Raw genomic sequence first — 17,703 nt, forward strand, 5'->3', positions numbered from 1 at the left:
GACTAGATGGTGACTGGGGAGGGACTGTCTAATGGTCAGTGCAGGTAGCACCTCCGCCCATAAGTAGTGCTGTATCTCTAGCTCAGTGCTGAGGTGTGGATGTTTTGATGTTATGTTGCTGTATCTGATCAGCGGTAGGAGGGGGGTGGCTAGTAGGAAGTGAAATCCTGCCTGTGTGTGCTGGAGTTGGTACTTGCAGTGTTCCAATAAATCCTTTGATTCATATAAGAGAGTATCACAACTAGTGGCAGCAGCTTTAAGAAGGGAAAAGCACTTTTGCTTCAGACAAAGGTACTGGTCACAAAGAGGAGACTGGAACCTGTGAGCATTTGACAATTGAGCTGTTGCACTCTGTGAATGAGTGGCCTGCTGAGCGAGCAGCACAGACCTGGCAGTGTTTCTGGATGGCGACGCCAAAGCATTTTACCAGCAGCTTCCAGTGTGGATCCTGGATCTTACAGCCTGTTACGCAAACACTGACCTGCCAGAAGGCATGGCAAGCCAGGAGGTGGCGGGGGACCCCTGCCTAGTTATTGGGGTGTATTGAGGAGACTGCTTGGTAGAGCTTACGCTGTGTCAGCGTCTGTGCGATATGGCTCGACTGAGGCAGAACCGGCTGTACTGCCTGCAGAGTTGGCAATGCAGAGAGGGGCTTATGCTCAGTGGTGAGCCATGAGAATACTCTGTGACAAGTCAGTTTAGAAATGGTTTAACAAGGGAACGTCCTAACCTGCTGGGGAAGGAGGACAACATACTGGATAAATCCGTGGATCAGACTAGATGCAGAATTATAAATTTGGAAGCAGAAACGTAGGTTTCTTTAAACTCTCAACTATTAATTCCCAGCCCCCAGGTGACGTCTGTATACCAGATGCAGCTCTTCAAGTAGATTGCTAGGGAAGTGCCTACAACATTGGAGAAGGCCCCGGTGCAAGCTATTCACAGGTGTCCTTTAGGTCAGATGAGAGACAGTTTCCCAAGGGACTCCCAGGCCAGAAGACATTTGCAGGTGATGTGGAGGCAAAGCCCTTTGTAGACAGAATTGCCCAAGCAGAGGAAAGCCAGACCAGGCAAACTAGAAGTTGCTGATGCAGTAGTGCCACCATCTGGAAATATTCGAATAGCTCATGTGAAGAGCTATCTGGATACCGATTTAGTCTACCTGGTGTCATAGACTGCACCAGAGGGATATGAATTCTAGTGCACAGTAGTGTGTTGCACACTAAGTGGCTTCTGTGGATGCTGCTGGTGTGCACTAGTAGTTCCCTAGTGCAGTGCTTCTCAAAGTGGTGGTCCGCGGACCAGTGCGGGTCCGCGAGCCATCGGCTGCCGGTCCGCGACGAGTTTCCTCATAAGAGCGTCAAATAGGATAATAATATGGCACCGGTCCCTGGCACATTGGAAAAAAAAATTGCTGGTCCCCCACATCAGATAGTTTGAGAAGCACTGCCCTAGTGGATTCATGTAATCACATTTCAAACAGGACTCCATTGCCAGCTTGGCTTAACAGAGCAATCAAACACAAGAAGGAAGCTTACAAGAAGTGGAAACTTGGACAGATGACCAGGGAGGAGTATAAAAATATTGCTCGAGCATGCAGGGGTGTAATCAGGAAGGCCAAAGCACACTTGGAGTTGCAGCTAGCAACGGATGTGAAGGATAACAAGAAGGGTTTCTACGGATATGTTAGCAACAAGAAGATCAGGGAAAGTGTGGGACCCTTACTAAATGAGGGAGGCAACCTAGTGATAGATGATGTGGAAAAAGCTGAAGTACTCAATGCTTTTTTTGCCTCGTTCTTCACAGACAAGTTCAGCTCCCAGACTGCTGCACTGGGCAGCACAGTATGGGGAAGAGGTGAGCAGCCCTGAGTGGTGAAAGAACAGGTTAAGGACTATTTAGAAAAGCTGGACGAGCACAAGTCCATGGGGCCGAATGCGCTGCATCCGAAGGTGCTGAGGGAGTTGGCTGATGTGATTGCAGAGCCATTGGCCATTATCTTTGAAAACTCATGGCGATCGGGGAAGGTCCCAGACGATTAGAAAAAGGCAAATATAGTGCCCATCTTTAAAAAAGGGAAGAAGAAGAATCCGCGGAGCTACAGTCTCACCTTTGTCCCTGGCAAAATCATGGAGCAGGTTCTCAAGGAATCCATTTTGAAGCACTTGGAGGAGAGGAAAGTGATCAGGCCACTGGCCATAGGTCTTGTTGGGGGAACAGAGAGAATTGAGAAAGCAGATGCAGACACGGTCAGCTTCAGCTGAGAGCTGAAGAATGTCTGGCTATCCAAAAATTTCTACCTATTAAGTTCCTTCCTGGAATACATCCTGGTCCCCTTGAGGAACTGGAGAACCAAGAGCTCTATGATTCATAGAGGAGAAGGCCAGAAGGGACCATTAGATCATTTAGTGTGATCTCACCTATATGCAAAAATAACGAGGAGTCCTTGTGGCACCTTAGAGACTAACACATACCAAGGGAGGACAAATCACTTTTGTAGTGGTAATGAGGGTGGCTCATTTCAAACAGTTGCCAAGAAGGTGTGAATAACAGTAGGGGGGGAGTTAGTATGGTAAAATTAGTTTTTGTAATGAACCATCCACTCCCAGTCTTTATTCAGGACTAATTTGATTGTGTCCAGTTTGCAATTTAATTCCAGTTCTGCAGTTTCACGTTGGAGTCTGTTTTTGAAGTTTTTTTGTTGAAGAATTGCCACTTTTAAGTCTGTTATTGAGTGACAGACTTAAATTGCCACTTTACCATACTAATTTCCTCCTACTGTTACTCACACCTTCTTGTCAACTGTTTGAAATGGGCCACCCTCATACCACTACAAAAGTGATTTTTCCTCCCTTGGTATTCTACTGTTCATTGAATTGTCTCGTTAGACTGACCCCCCACTTGATAAGGCAACTCCCATCTTTTCACGTAATATGTGTATATACCTGCTACTGTATTTTCCACGCCATGCATCTGATGAAGTGGATTCTAGCCCACAAAAGCTTATGCCCAAATACATTTGTTAGTCTCTAAGATGCCACGAGGACTCCTTGTTGTTTTTGCTGATACAGACTAACACGGCTACCACTCTGAAACCTCTCACCAATATGAACAGGCCATTCAATTTCACCCAGTTATCCCTAAGTTTAACTTTGCTTCATGTCTCCCTTTCTTTAGCTCTTAGATCCATAGCATGAAAAAGGTTCAATTATATATGAACAACTTTCTCATTCAACACTCAGTCTTGGCGTTAAGTGCCTAAAGGTTAATCCAGCAAGTTCACAGCACGAAGGAGAAGACATGTGCTCCTTTCACTTTGGGTCTGTGCAGTGAGCTGGTGGGAAGGAGTTGTCCTCATGTCCTGCTCTTTCCTCTCTTTGGACTAGATATCTTGGAGACGCTGCCAGATCCATTCTTTCTGAGCAGCACGAATGAAGCCAAGGAGCTGGTGGACGCTGCATACAAGTACGAACGGGACAGGTCAGTTCACCTTCTGTTATCCATACTAGGGGTACAATTTTACAAACAACATGGGAACGTGATACCATTATCTGGGGAGTTTTTCTTTTGTACAAATATGTATTTATTATGGTGACATCGTAGTTCAGGGTTCTGAAATTTTTTCTAGCATGGATCATACCATGTGCACTAATCTCTTCCCTCCACAATGGCATGGACCACCTCCTCTCTCATTTGTGACCACACAGCACTGCTATGGCAACTACAGCAATTGCTTACAATGCAAAGTGATATTAGGAAAGTACACATATTTTAGCTTCTTTTAACGTAGCTCATGCCAGCACCACATGACCAGCCAGCTCTGCGAGCCCCAGCAGCTGCCAGGGATCATCATCGCTCATCACTGGCACTACAGTGATTCTGTAGGGAGAGTTTAGCTGATTCTAGTCTCAATATCAACTCTGTTGAACCATTCTGGAAAATAGCAGCCCCTCTCTCTGATATGGGAAGTATGGCATGTTTGGTCTGTAGCAGGGGAGAATTTTGGAGGAAAGCTTGAGGTTACTGGACAAAGCACTTCAATATGATCTCTGAGAAGTGTCCAAAATTAGGTGTAATTCCCTTTTGGAAACTCTACCTTTTTTGTGAAGACCTATTTAAAAATGCTTTGGGGTTAAGGGAGAATTGAACTGGGTTTCCCACGGTGTAGCTGAGCGCTGTCACCACAGGGCCAATGGTTAAAAAGGAGGCTGCCGCCTTCTGCTCCCCCACCCAGCCATTTTGTGAGGCTTGTCCTGCTTTGCTTTTGTTAAAATGCCTTAAAATCAAGATGAAAAATTTCAAGTTGGGTCAAAATAAAACATTTTGTTTCAACATTTCTGAAACATTCATTTTGTATCAACATTATTTGATAAACTCAACACAAATTCAAAAATAGATTTTTGTTGTCTGAAACTGCCTTTTTGGTGACTAAATTAACATTTGTTGCCCATGGACTATGCTATTCATCCCAAGATGGTATTAACTCTAATGCCTAATAATGACCATTTGAATATCAATCTGGTTATTCCAATACTATTAATTTTTGCCGAAATATCCAGTTGATAGATTTATCTGCTGTGGCTGGACATTCCATTCATGTGCAAGGATGGAATAAGGCGGATAGTGCTACACATTTAAACAGGTGTTGGTTTCGTGATGTAAGCACCATGTCCAAACAGAGAGATAATGTGCAGAATAGTATGGGGGTAGCCGTGTTAGTCTGTATCTACAAAAACAACAAGGAGTCTGGTGGCACCTTATCTGTTAGTCTTTAAGGTGCCACCAGACTCCTTGTTGTTTATGCAGAATAGAGTTCCTCCTGGATCTTCCTTGCTCCTGGTCACACAGATTGCATTGCCTGCTACTGTTGCTTTAGTCCACCTATGGCTGGCAAGGAGACTCTTCATTCCTCTCCCACTGTGATATGTGCTACCACCATCACCAGATTAGACTATTGTAGCTTCCTCTATCTGGGGCTGCAGGTGAAAGTGTCACAGAAACTCCAACTTCTACAACACGTAGCCACCTGCCTTTTGTACGATTTCATGTATGTCCAGTCCCAGCCAGCAGCAGGATGTTAAACCAGGGCATTTTGAAACAAAAAAGTTAGAAGTCTTCTTCAAAAGTGAATTACACTTTGACAGCCCCAGATGATCGCTATGAAATGTGTCTCCTTATTTCCGCTGCTGGACTGTGGCCCTGTCTTTCGGTCATGGATCTCGCCATGGCTTTCCAGGCCGTTCTCACCTCTGGAACGGAGCACTGAGATACACTCTACGTACAACTATTGCCAAAGACCACTCCAAACTCCAGCAGACACAGAATTCAGCTGCCCGTTGACTCAGTGGTGTTTCCCCATCTGTGATTCTGAGTCTGCACTAGCTCCCCATTCATCCAGGAGAAATTCAGCAAGTTGGCTTTGACTTGATAAGCTCTAGGAATAGGTCTATGCTGGGATAAAAATCCTGTGGCACCAAGACTCAGAGCCTGGGTCAGCTCACTCGGGATCACGGGGCACCGCCGCAGGGCCAAAAATAGCAGTGTAAATGTTGGGGCTCAGGCTGGAGCCCAGCCTCTGAGACCTTCCCCCACCACAAGATCTCAGAGCCCAGGCCTAATCCTCTACACCACTATTTTTAGCTCCACAGACCGAGCCCAGAAGAACCCCGATGATGTCACTCCCCTGCCTTAAATAGCTTTTGCATATGGCGGAAACCCTTTGTTTCCAAGCTTAGTTCCCACGCCTTTCAGTGGAAAAACACTGGTATTCCAAGATGAAGTCCAGTACCAGGTGATCTGGTCACATGCCCCCAGTGTTTTGTCCCCTAGGCAGAGACATGTTACTTTCCTTGGCCAACTGTACATTCAGGCGCCAATGCCAGCTTCGCCTTCTCAAGGTCGACCATCTCCTGATTGGTCTGTCCCAGCTGCTTGGCCAGCTCTTTCACCACTTGAAAACATGTCCATTTCATTCCCTGCATCTAGGTCCCATAAGACTTCATCCTGATATTTAGTGCATGCCAGACAGCATTCATCTGGTTCTGCAGGTTTTAGGGGTGCCTGGTGCCCAACCAAGAGTTCTGGCTATCAGTCATTCTCTGCGCTCCCAGTGTGAAACTGGTTTCCTTCTGTCTCCATCTGGGTACCCTGCTATCCCTCAGGGCCTCTCATTGGGCTCTTTCCACCAGAGTTATTTCAGGCCCTGGTCCTGTGACACATTAGGTACATTCCCCAGGTTCTCTTTCCTCAGGATGGAGACTGGAGGCTGAGTCTTGTCTTCAGCGGAAGGGTTGTTCAATCCGCCCCCAGACTGCTTTCCCATTTCTACTGCATGGACCCAGTCCTGCTTCCTTGTCTAGCCCAGTTTTGCCAGTTACGGGGAGGTACTAGTACTGCGTTCCAGAGTTCAAGTTTTTCTCAGGGCAATACCTTCTTCTGTGGCCCATTTTCCCACAACGGGAACAAATTGCCCCTGGGGCAGCCTTCCAAGCACTACACTAAGTTGTGATGGTCCCTGTGTTCTACCTTCAGTATAGCCTGGGCCTCCCCCATTCCCGGCCAGGCGTCTTGGTCAGCCTGGCCTTCACTGGTCTAGGCGGCCCTCAAGACAACTTGGCTGGCCGTACAACCATGGCTTGGATCAGGGTGAAACCATTTTGCCTGACCTACTTGCCCATAGTACCTGCAGCGCCATGGTGGAGTCTTATAGCTCTTTCCTTTATGGCCTCTGTGATGGCTGGTCCTGAGTGGAGACTGTCATGGCTGACAGGCTCCCTGCCAAGCCTGAGATGGGTGATCCTGGAGTTGCTGCTGCTGGGCAGCTTGCTGGAGCTTTGTGGCTCCTGCAACCTGCTGCTGCTGGCCTAGAACTCTGATTGGAAGAGCTCCATGCTCCCCTTGCTTGCAGAGGCCGGTTCAAATATCCCACCGCTGGTACCATATGTAATGGGGTACTTCCACTTCTCATGAGCGCCCCGTCACAGGGCATGTGCCTGCTCTCTTTCTCTGTTTGTGGTGGATCTTTGGTGACTCAGCCCTCTGGTTGAGTCACACAGTCTGTATGTGAGATAAAAATCAGCCCCCTTCTGGGATAGGCCCCCTGTTGGATGTATATCTCAGTGCCCTCTATAAGGCCCCTTGATCTGCAGCCCAACCTTTGGGTTCGCTCCCCAATTAATCCAGCAGGCCTATCACAGTACCCTGGTTCGAACTGTCTCAGTCCCTTCTGGGCTCTCTCAAATTGTCTCTGCTCTTCAAGCAGTCTTGACCCTGGTGTGGGTCCATGTGCCCCAGGGCTCCCTCCCTGGAGACTCTTTGCCTCTTTTCTGGCCCCAGATCTTCTTCAGCTAGGCCACTAATAGAGTTCAGTTCCCCTTCTGGGGTGTATCAAAGTCCAGGGCAGTTTCCCAGTGGCTGGTGGGAGGGACCTGACCCACCCTCTACTACGGGTCTCAGCCCCTATAGATAGAATCCGCCCACTGTGTCCCTTTAAATAAACTGTGTCGCTGCTACAGTTCCCTGTGCCACTTCCCCGCAGCCCCAGTTCATTCTTCGCCCTTACCTCAGGGCCTCGTCTTGATAGGCCCAGCAGCCAGCCTGGAATTCCTTCACATCCCCCCAGCTTCTGTGAGCACTGCTCTGTCCGGGTCCTTTAACTCCCTCAGCCAGCCAGGCTCACCTCCACACTCCTCCAGCTCCAGCAAGAAACTCCTCTCACTCTGGCCCCGCGGCATTTTATGCTGGCCTGCTGGGCCCTGATTAGCTGCTTCCCACATAGCTGCTCAAGGCAGCTTAGAGAACCTCTCTGCGTCCCTTTTCTGGGGTGCGGTGTGGCAAGGCCGTGAGCACTCTAGGCAGGGCCTCCAGACCTAGTCCACCCCATCCCACCTCCCTTAGCCTTTCACAGTCACTGTCACCATCTTGGTCAGGTGGCTGGCAGTAGGAGCATGGAATTCCTTTCCATAGAGACTCTGCTGTACAGTATGATTCATTTAAGATTTTCACCTTATTTGACTCTGCTTTATTTAACATGTATTGCCACTCGCTCACCAAGGCGAACCTACTCTGTCATTCCTGTACATTTTGTTCCCCAATATTGCCAGGTCCCATTGATTATCCTCATCCCACAAAGTTTCTATGATGCCTGTTATATCACCATCCCCATTTAATGACACTCTAGTTCACCCATCTTAGTATTGAGACACCTCACATTTGGTTATAAGCACTTGTGCATTTTGTCAGTATTCAGTTGCTTGCCTTCATGTGTTAGGTTTCAATGGGATTATTTTACGTGTGACTGTTCCTCACTGGCTCCCACCTGGGCTTTACCAACTTCTTTCCTATCCTTCATAGTAGGATCTAGAGTTCCCTCTTTAATCAATTTATCCCTAAGGGATGTCTCCATCCGAACCACGTGCTGCCCCACACCTGTCAGCTTTGCCCCAGACCTTAGTTTAAAAAAATCCTCTACAACCTTTTGAATGTTATGTGCCCGGTGTCTGGTTCCATTCTGGTTATGGTTAAGCCCATCCCTCCTGTATAGGCTCCTCCTTTCCCCAAGTTTCCCCAGTTCTGTAATTCCTCTTCCCTCCACCATCGTCTCATCCACAGATTGAGACCTTGCAGTTCTCCCGGCTTCAATGGCGTGGAACTGGAAGCATTTCCGAGAATGCTCCCATGGAGGTGTTGTGCTTTAGTCTCTTCCCTAGCAGACTAAATTTGGCCTCCAGGACCTCTGTCCTCCCTTTCCCTATCTCACTGGTACCTACACGTACCATGACCACTGGCACCTCCCCAGCACTAACTATAAGGCTCTCTAGAGGTCTCATGAGATCCACTACCTTCACACCTAGCAGGCAATTCACAAACCCAAGCACCTATAACGTCATATAAATTAGTATGATTCTGTATACGAAGAAGCAGAGCACAAAGTTGAATTGTTTACAGAAAATAGCAAATGTTTGCCAAGCAGGGGTTACAGACCGGAACGGCGTGTCCCTTACAGCGCTGACCTGGGAACCCTGAGGCTGCTGGTCAGAGTGTAGGAAAGGTCAGTGTAGACCTGGCAGCTGCAGCTCGTCTCCTCAGTTGTTGTGGACAGCAGTGGCTGGTGCACCGCTTCAGGATCCCTTTTTTCCAGGGCAAAAGAGGCCATTGGGGAAAAGGACGCCAGCCCCTCAGATTTCCTGAAACATTTAAAGGATCCAGTGGCAGGAACCAGGTCTGCAATCCGAGCTGCCGATTACATGGAAACCACCCTGAGCCTCCTGAAGAAGAAGCTGCGTCGGCTCGTGAAAGGAAAGTTTAATATCACAGGTACTGTGCACGTGGCTGATTAGCAGGAAACCTGTCAATGTGTAGCATGCGTGACTTTTGGTAGACACTTTTGAACAAGCTAGAAGTAGTAACAAGGAAGTCCTATAAGAATACTGCCTCTCAGCTAGTACCTGTAGCCAAGGTTAGAGCTTGGCACAGCAGAAAAAGCATAACAAACTTAGACTGCTGTGTGGAAGGGGAAACTGAGGCACACCACCTCATGGCCTTGGTGGCTAAATGCCAAGACAACTACACTCTAAAAGATATGAATATCTACATTGTGTTAACAATGCTGTACACTAAAAGGCTTTCAGGCAACTTGGAAAAAGAAACCCAGGACTTTGTAAAAACATCTGTGAATAACACGACAATTTTTGGTAACACTGGGAAGTTAGATAACCAAGACCTAAAGAGGATTTTAGGCACACTGCCTTCGCATTAGGCAGTGACCAACCTCGGGGGTGGGAGGGGGAAGGTGCCCCATATTCTTCATAGAGATATTGTTATTATATGAATATGACATAACTAAAACATGTTCTATGCAAGATGGGTCATGTGAGGTATCATTGGAAAGATTATGATTTACTGAATATGATTATCCTATTTGTATGCCTGTATTATGTCTATATCTGAAGTTAGGAATAGGGACTATGTATCAAATAGAAAAGTGTTTTTACCTGGGGACTGCCCACCAAACAAAATGCAATCAGTCTGCCTGGTTAGCCAATGGACCATTAGGAAGAACAATAGGACTTTAAGGATGCTAATCTCCCACCTTCCTGGGAAGTCTTCTGGCGGACTTAGGGCTGCTTTGACATGGCAGGGTCATGTGATCATGTCACCTGGTACTGGACTCCATCTTGGACTGCTAGTATTTTTCCACAAAGAGGGCGGGGATCAAACTGGGAAACAAAGGATTCCCGCCATATGTAAATCCTATTTAAGGCAGGGAAGTGAGTTAATCAGGGTCGGTTCTTCACTGAATCCCTGTCCAAGATGACTGCTGAAAACACCTAAGATTGAATTGGAAAAGAAAGGACTGGACCCAGACTAGAAGGTGTCTGGCCTGTGAAAGTAATATCTGGCATTCTAAGCTGTCAAACAAGAGCAGTTTGTCTTCAAGAATCTCTGCAACCTGCTTAAAACAACATTTTAGGGTGACAAATTACTACTTGTAGCCAGTTTCTTTAGTGGATTAAGTTTAGTTTGTGTATTGGCTTTATTTGCTCAGTAATCTATAAGGGATAGCAAACCGATCAAAGCAACCACTTAAAATCTGTCCTTTGTAGTTAATAAACTGGTTTTGTTTTCTTTAAACCAGTTTGTGCAATCCATAACTGGGGGGCAAAAAGCTGTGCCTATCTCCCTCTACATTGAGGGAGGGGGCGGATTTCAGGAGCTTACGCTGTACAGGTCTCTGTGCAGTGCAAGACAATTCAGTTTTGGGTTTGCACCCCAGAGGGGGTGTGCATTTGAGTGCTGGGCAATTCCCGAGCTGAATCTTCCCAGGCAGAGCTGATCTCAGTGTCTGTGTCTCTCTGCAGCTGGGCGGGTCCCTACCTGTGTGGGCTGGAGGATGTCGAGGGCCTGGCTCAGCAGGACAGGGTAAGGGAGCCCAGGCTGGTGGAACTGGTGGGCTCAGTGGTACCCCAGTACATCAGGTGGCACCCGGGATGGGGGGGATAACCCATCACACCAGCCTCCCCTACTCCTCCTGCCCCATCCTTTAATCCTCCCACTGCTTCGTCCCTACCTAGTCCCCTTGACCTAGCCTCAAATTATGTCACCATAGTCATTGAAAACACCAAACATTTTAACCCCCCCAAAAGGAACTTTATCTCATCAGTATTTGAATCAGGCAGGCATACGAAATGTAGGGATTTTGTCATTAGCACTTCTGAATCAGTCCCGATACCTGTCCTCCACTTCAGATGCTCCAAAACTGCTGAGAGATGAAGGTTGCAAACAATATGATTCCTAGAGCATGAAGTACTGAGTGTGTTCCTAACTAGAAAGAGTTTTTACATGAGATGCTATTTGTCTGTAGAGCTTTCCTGCTGGGGGAGCCATGAAATGGAACTATTGGCGACTGTTCCAGAAATTATGACGGAAATGGCTTCACTCTGATTGGCTTCTCTTGCAGATGTACTAAGTAGGAAGCAGAAGGAAATTATTTCCAAGGCAACTGGTTGTGACTATCAGATTCGTTCCATTAAGTGCCCGAAGAGTAGCATTTACCGGACCATTACTGGAGAATGCAACAACAGGTAAAGCATTGATTTTTCATGTATAATAGAGGGCCTTCAGCCTACATAATGTCCTTAAAGTTGTCGGTACGATACCATTGCACCAAGCAGAAAAAATTGTATTCGTAGTTACTTGTATTGTGTTAACACTGAGGGGCCCAAGAGAGGTGCTGTACAAACACATAACAAAGAGACTTTAACCTGGAGGAGTGTAGCAGGCTTCACTCAGGGGCCTATTGGTCAAACTGTGGACAAAGAGTCTCTCTAAGCCTTGAGGCTGGTCTTCCTGGCAGTCCTGGGGCCCAGCAGCCAAGCCACCATTCATCGCTCCCGCTGGAGTCCTCTAGTATCTCTCAGGAGGCTGGGGAAAGAGGGACGGATAGGGGGACCTGGGCCCTCCCGCTCCATCAAATCCCAGTGGAGGGCCCAATGGAGAGAGGCAAGGGATGGCTCAGTCCCTTCTGACTGCCATTCCAGATCAGTCTCCCCCGTATCACTTCCTACCGTCATTGTTTCCCTTCCGTTTGGGGCATGGCTCAGCCTTCTGCTTACACAGTGTTGGTAATTCAGGGCTTCAGCTGGGGGTGGGCAGCGATGCTTCCCAGCTCACCCTTGGAATCCAATTGTCCCCTCTTAGTCAGGGGAAAGGGGATCCCAGCCAGCCCCTGTCCTTCCCCTGTAGATTGCTCTGCCTCAGAGGCTGCAGCCTGTCTGCCTTCTTGCAGCCAGTTTCTCCTCCATGCACCCCTCTGCCAGACTGCCAGAGCTCCCTTTTAAGCAGGTCTTCCATAGCAAGCATGCCCGGCAGCTGCTGAGGAGCAGGGCCTACTTGGCCCAGTACTGTTCCACCATTCCTTTTACCATCGTGTGAGCTCTGTAAACCCCATCACAAGGGGGTTTGGAATTTCTGTAAGTCAAAGGGGCAAAAATGATCTGGAATTTGCATTCCAAGCAAAGGGAAAAGCTTGTAGGGAAGAGCTCCACATGTAACTGGATGAATAACCACCGCAAAGTGATACTAGAACTAAGACGACAGCCAACAAGAAATCATAGACATGTAGGACAGGAAGGGACTTCAAAAGATCATTAAGTTCATCCCCTCTGTGCTGGGGAAGGACCAAATAAACCTAGACCATCCCTGACAGGGGTTTGTCCAACCTGTTCTTAAATGACAGGGGTTCCACAATCTCCATTGGTAATCTACTCCAGTGCTTAACTATCCTGACAGAAAGTTTTTCCTTATAGCTAACCTAAATCTCTCTTGCTGCAGATTAACCTCATTGCTTGTTATCCTAACCTTAGTGGCTATGAAGAACGATTGATCACCATACTTGTTTATAACAGCCCTTAACATAAATGAAGGTTCCCCTCAGTCTTCTTCTCCACACTAAACATGCCCAGTTTTATTAAACTTTTCCTCATAGGTCAGTTTTCTAAACCATTTTTCATTTTCATGTTCTTCCCAGACTCTCTCCAATTTGTCCCCCTCTTTCCTACAGTGTGGTATAGAACTGGACACAAGACTGCAACTGAGGCCTCCCCAGTGCTGAGTAGAGCAGAACAATTGCCTCCTGTGCTTTACATTTAACATTCCTATCAATACAAACCAGAATATTAGCCTTTTTTGCAACTGCATCACATCATTGGTTCATATTCAATTTGTGATCCAATGGAACTCCGGTATAATTTTCTGCAGTATTACTGCCTAGTAGGTTAATTCCCCATTTTGTATTTGGGCATTTGATTTTTCCTTCCTAAGTGTAGTCCTTTGCACTTGTCTTTATTTAGTTTTATCTTACTGGTTTCTGACCATTTTCCAATTTATTACGGTCATTTTGAATTTGAATCCTGTCCTCCAAACTGCTTGCAACCCCTCCCAGCTTGAAAGGATGAAAGAAGGGATTGATCAGCCAAGAAAGCGACATCTTGGTGGTCAGAAATAGAGGCTTACAGAGAGACTTGCTAAAAGTGAAGCTGAGTTAGTCCTTGTAAAGGAAATTAAAGCAAATAATAAGAGGTTCTTTAGTCATATCATCAAAAAGAGAACAAGGAAAGAGGAAGTGGGGCTGCTATGGAAACGGATATGGTAGAAATGACGGATAAACTAGGTGTGGCCCCAACACTAATGCTTTGCCTGTCTTCAATATGGATGATAATGTAGAACATGTGGGATTAATGATGGAAATGTGTGAATAGAAATGGATATGATCACATCTGAGGTGGAAATAAAGTCAGGGGAACCAGAAAACCTCCATCTCAGAATACCAAAGGGACTGGCACATGGAAGTGCCAATCCAGTAGTAAAGATTTTTACTATAGCTATCAAATTGGGGTGGTACCATGTGATGGAAGAATAGCAAACATAGTACTTATATTTAATGGGGGGGGGAGAGTGACCTGAGCAACTAGAAACACATTAGTCTGATCTCAATAGTATGCAAGTCTTTGGAACAAATTTTGAAGGAGGGAACAATGAAATACATGAAGGTGAATGGAACATAGGTTTACCAATGGTAAACTGTGAGAGAGACAAGGTGGGTGAGGTGATATATTTTATTGGACCCATATGGCTACAACACTGCAAACAAAAGTAGACTATGTCCGACTAACCTGAAATTTCTTGTTGATAAAATGGCTAATTTCTTACACAAGGAAAATGCAGTAGGTCTAATTTATTTGGACTTCAGTAAAATATTAGACACAGTACCACATAGGAAACTATTAACATGGAGAAGATGGGGGTTGGTACAGGAATTGAAAGGTGGGTAAGGAACTGGCTAAAGGGAGAGGACAATGGGTTGTGCTGAAAGGGAAACTATCAGTCTGGAGGGAGGTTGCCAGTGGAGTTCCTCAAGGATCAGTCTTGGGAACAAGCTTATTCAATATTTTCATTAATGACCTTGACACAAAAAAGTAGAAGTGTCTGAATGACATTTGTGGATGACACAAAATTGGGTGGCATCTTCTAACAGAGGAGGATCGGAATATTGTACAGGAAGCACTGGATGAGCTGAAGGACTGAAGTGGGATGAAATGTAATGGTACAAAGGGCAAGGTCATGCACTCAGGGACTAGCAACAAGAATTTCTGCTGTAAGTTGTGGGTTGGTCAGTTGGAAATGACAGAGGAGGAGAAAGACCTAGATGTTTTACTCAGTCACAAGAAATCTGAGCCACCAATGTGATGCAGTTGTAGAAAAAGAGAAAGGTGATCCTAGGCTGCATTAGATAATTCCAGGGGTCTGATTACACTACAAGCACTACAGCGACACAGCCACAGCGCTGCAGCAGTGCCACCACAGCACTATAGTGTAGACACTTACTACAGCAATGGAGGGTGTTTTTTCCATCGCTGTAGTAAATCCTCCACCTCAAGAGGCAGTAGCTAAGTTGATGGAATTTTCCAAAGCACCTAAACCAGTTACGCACCCGACTCCCTGTGACTGGGGTCCAAGGGGAGCCAGACTGAGGTTACTTAATTAGGGCAAACTGCAAAGAATGGGGCAGAAAATCCCCGAAGGTGGTGGTCATTCCAGTATTAGATCCATCAAGATAGCTTCAAAACAGCTTCTCGAATACCTGACTGGTTACCCAGAAGCCAAAACACAGTTCCCTTAAAGCAACCCAGCCTTAGGCCTCCACCCAGACATCCAAGTCAAATATGCTGAGGATCATTGAAAATTTTATTTTATTTTATTTATAAGAAAGTTCTACCAGTCCCAAAGGATTGGACACATTACCTGTCAGGTTAATGACTATTTCAGCTCTTACGCAAATACATGCTATAGCCAATTCTTATTAACTAAACTAAAATTTATTAAAAAAGAAAAGAGAGAGATAGTATGGTTACAAGATCAGTATCCATACAGACACGAGCACAGTTCTGAGATCAGTTTCATAGTCGAGATGGGGAGCTTTGGAGTTGTAAAGAGTTCTTAGAATTAGTCCATAGATTCAGTCCAATGTTCATATCCAAGGTGATCCACGTGGGATTGGAGATCTCAGTCTTACGACTTAAGCTTCCCCTGCATGTAGCATCAAACGGATGCAGATAGGTGCCCAGTGGGATTTTCAAATGCGTTTAGGCACCTAAGTCCTGTTGGGTGCTCTAAACCTCTGGCTCCAAGAGCCGTGGGGGAGGTGAGTAGGAAGAGCATAGGGCAGTGGTGGGCAACCTGCGGCCCCGTGGGCCTCATGCGGCCTGTCTTGGTAATCCACTGGCGGGCCACCAGACAGTGTGTTTACATTTGCATGGCCGCCCACAGCTCCCAGTGGCTGCAGTTTGCCGTTCCCGGCCAATGGGAGCTGCGGGAAGCGGTGCGGACTGCAGGGATGTGCTGGCTACTGCTTCCCACAGCTCCCATTGGCCAGGAACGGCGAACCGCAGCCACTGGGAGCAGTGGGCAGCCATGCAAATGTAAACAAACTAGTGGCCCACCAGCAGATTACCCTGATGGCCCACGTGGGGCCTGCGGGCCACAGGTTGCCCGCCACTGGCATAGGGGCTCTTTGCCTCACCTGCAGCCAGGCTGGAAGGCTCTTGTCAATTTCACAGGCAGCCAGGAAGACAAAAAATTGCCTTTCCGCTCTTCCAAAAGAGAATGTTTCTTTAAATCCCTTCCCAGGAAAAAAATCATGTTTTTGATATTTTGTCTTGGGTTGGGATGAAAACGGTTCTAAAACCACATTTTTTCATGGGAATGGATTCCCATTTTTCAGTCAGCTCTGGTTGGGAGCACAGGTCTATTGAAGATTGTGAGGCACTGATACTGCAGTGATGGAGACCATATAAGTAGCTTAGATTTAAATTCTGAATTACAAATGTGAGTATGACAACAACATGAGGATTCATCCTTTTACCTCAGTAGTAACCATAGCCTGCGCTAAGAGCCTTTGAGTCTTTGCCTCGGAGCGTTGTCTGTCCAAAATATAGCTGTGGCCTCTGAACCTCAAAACGATTCCTTTCTATCGTTCTAGCAATTCAACGTAGGTTCCAGGGAGAAAAAGAAATTCTGCTTCTCTGCAGGGTGGGTCCTTTCTGAAATAGTTTAGTTGTTTGTTTTCTTCCCAATGTTCCAGGAAACATTCTTATTTGGGCGCTTCCAATCATGGATATGCCCGATGGCTCCCGGCAGAGTATGAGGATGGCGTGTCTCTTCCCAAAGGATTAATTGAAGGAAAACTTTACAATGGATTTCCGCTCCCACTGGTACGAGACTGTGAGATCATTTGGTTTCTTGTTTAATCAATGACTCCCGTATTTCTCTCCATGACTGGGGGGAAGTGCTCTCTGGGCAGAGGCCCAGGCCAGGCTGCCGCACCATTTAAGTCTATTTTGAGGGCACATGTGAGGCTTAAGCCGTACATATGTCTTGCGCTGGGCTGTGTTGCTTGGAGCACTCCACACACCTTCATCCCTTGGCAGGTGCTGCATGTGCAGGGAATACATTCACACCGAACAGCATTTCTGTTACCCTCCTGTGGAGAAGAAAGTGCTCATTGGATCAACATTTTCTGGAGGTGCTCGACCCGAGCTCTGCTCCAGGCCCCATCCCAAGTCCACCCCTTCCCCCAAGGCCCCACCCTGCCTCTTCCTGCCCTACCCCTGCCCTCCTCTTCCTGTCCCTTCCGCCCCTCCCCCGAGTGCCCCACTCTCACTCCGCTCCCTCCCCCCAGCACCTCCAGCACGCCGTTAAAGAGCTGATTGTGGGGGCTGGAAGGTGCTGGAAGGATTGTGGGATGGGGAGGAGCGGCCACGGATGAGTGTTGAGCACCCACTATTTTTTCCTGAGGGTACATCCCCGGAGTCGGTGCCTGTGGCTTACACGCTGCATGGGGTGAATTTCACCCAAAATGTCAGCTTGGTGCCCTGGGCATTGATGTCTGGAAGGTGGGATTACTCCTGCATCTCCACCTTCCCAAAGTGCTTTGAGACCCACCGAGGCCTGAGACGGTGTCACTGCATTGCATCACTAGCAAGCATTCGCATTCTTGCTTTCATACTCCGAGATCCTGAGTTCAAACCCTTCAGACTCCCTGACATTATACGGTGTGTCATGCCCAGTCCAGAAGTCAGCCCACATAAGGGACCTGAAGAAGGACTCGGCGTAGCTCGAAAGCGTGTCTCACGCACCAACAGACGT

General features: G+C 47.1%; 1 protein-coding gene across 1 annotated transcript in view; it reads left to right on the forward strand.

Moving 5' to 3' along the window:
* Positions 1–17,703, forward strand: part of LOC101935994 (myeloperoxidase-like) — a 49,082-nt gene that overhangs the window by 4,224 nt on the left and 27,155 nt on the right. The window contains exons 2-5 of the mRNA XM_065573534.1: positions 3,387–3,480; positions 9,140–9,315; positions 11,459–11,582; positions 16,640–16,769. Of these exons, the coding sequence (XP_065429606.1) occupies positions 3,387–3,480; positions 9,140–9,315; positions 11,459–11,582; positions 16,640–16,769 (524 nt within the window). The remainder of the gene's footprint in view (positions 1–3,386; positions 3,481–9,139; positions 9,316–11,458; positions 11,583–16,639; positions 16,770–17,703) is intronic.

Source organism: Chrysemys picta, chromosome 19 (assembly GCF_011386835.1).
Source record: "Chrysemys picta bellii isolate R12L10 chromosome 19, ASM1138683v2, whole genome shotgun sequence".
Lineage (NCBI taxonomy): Eukaryota > Metazoa > Chordata > Testudines > Emydidae > Chrysemys > Chrysemys picta.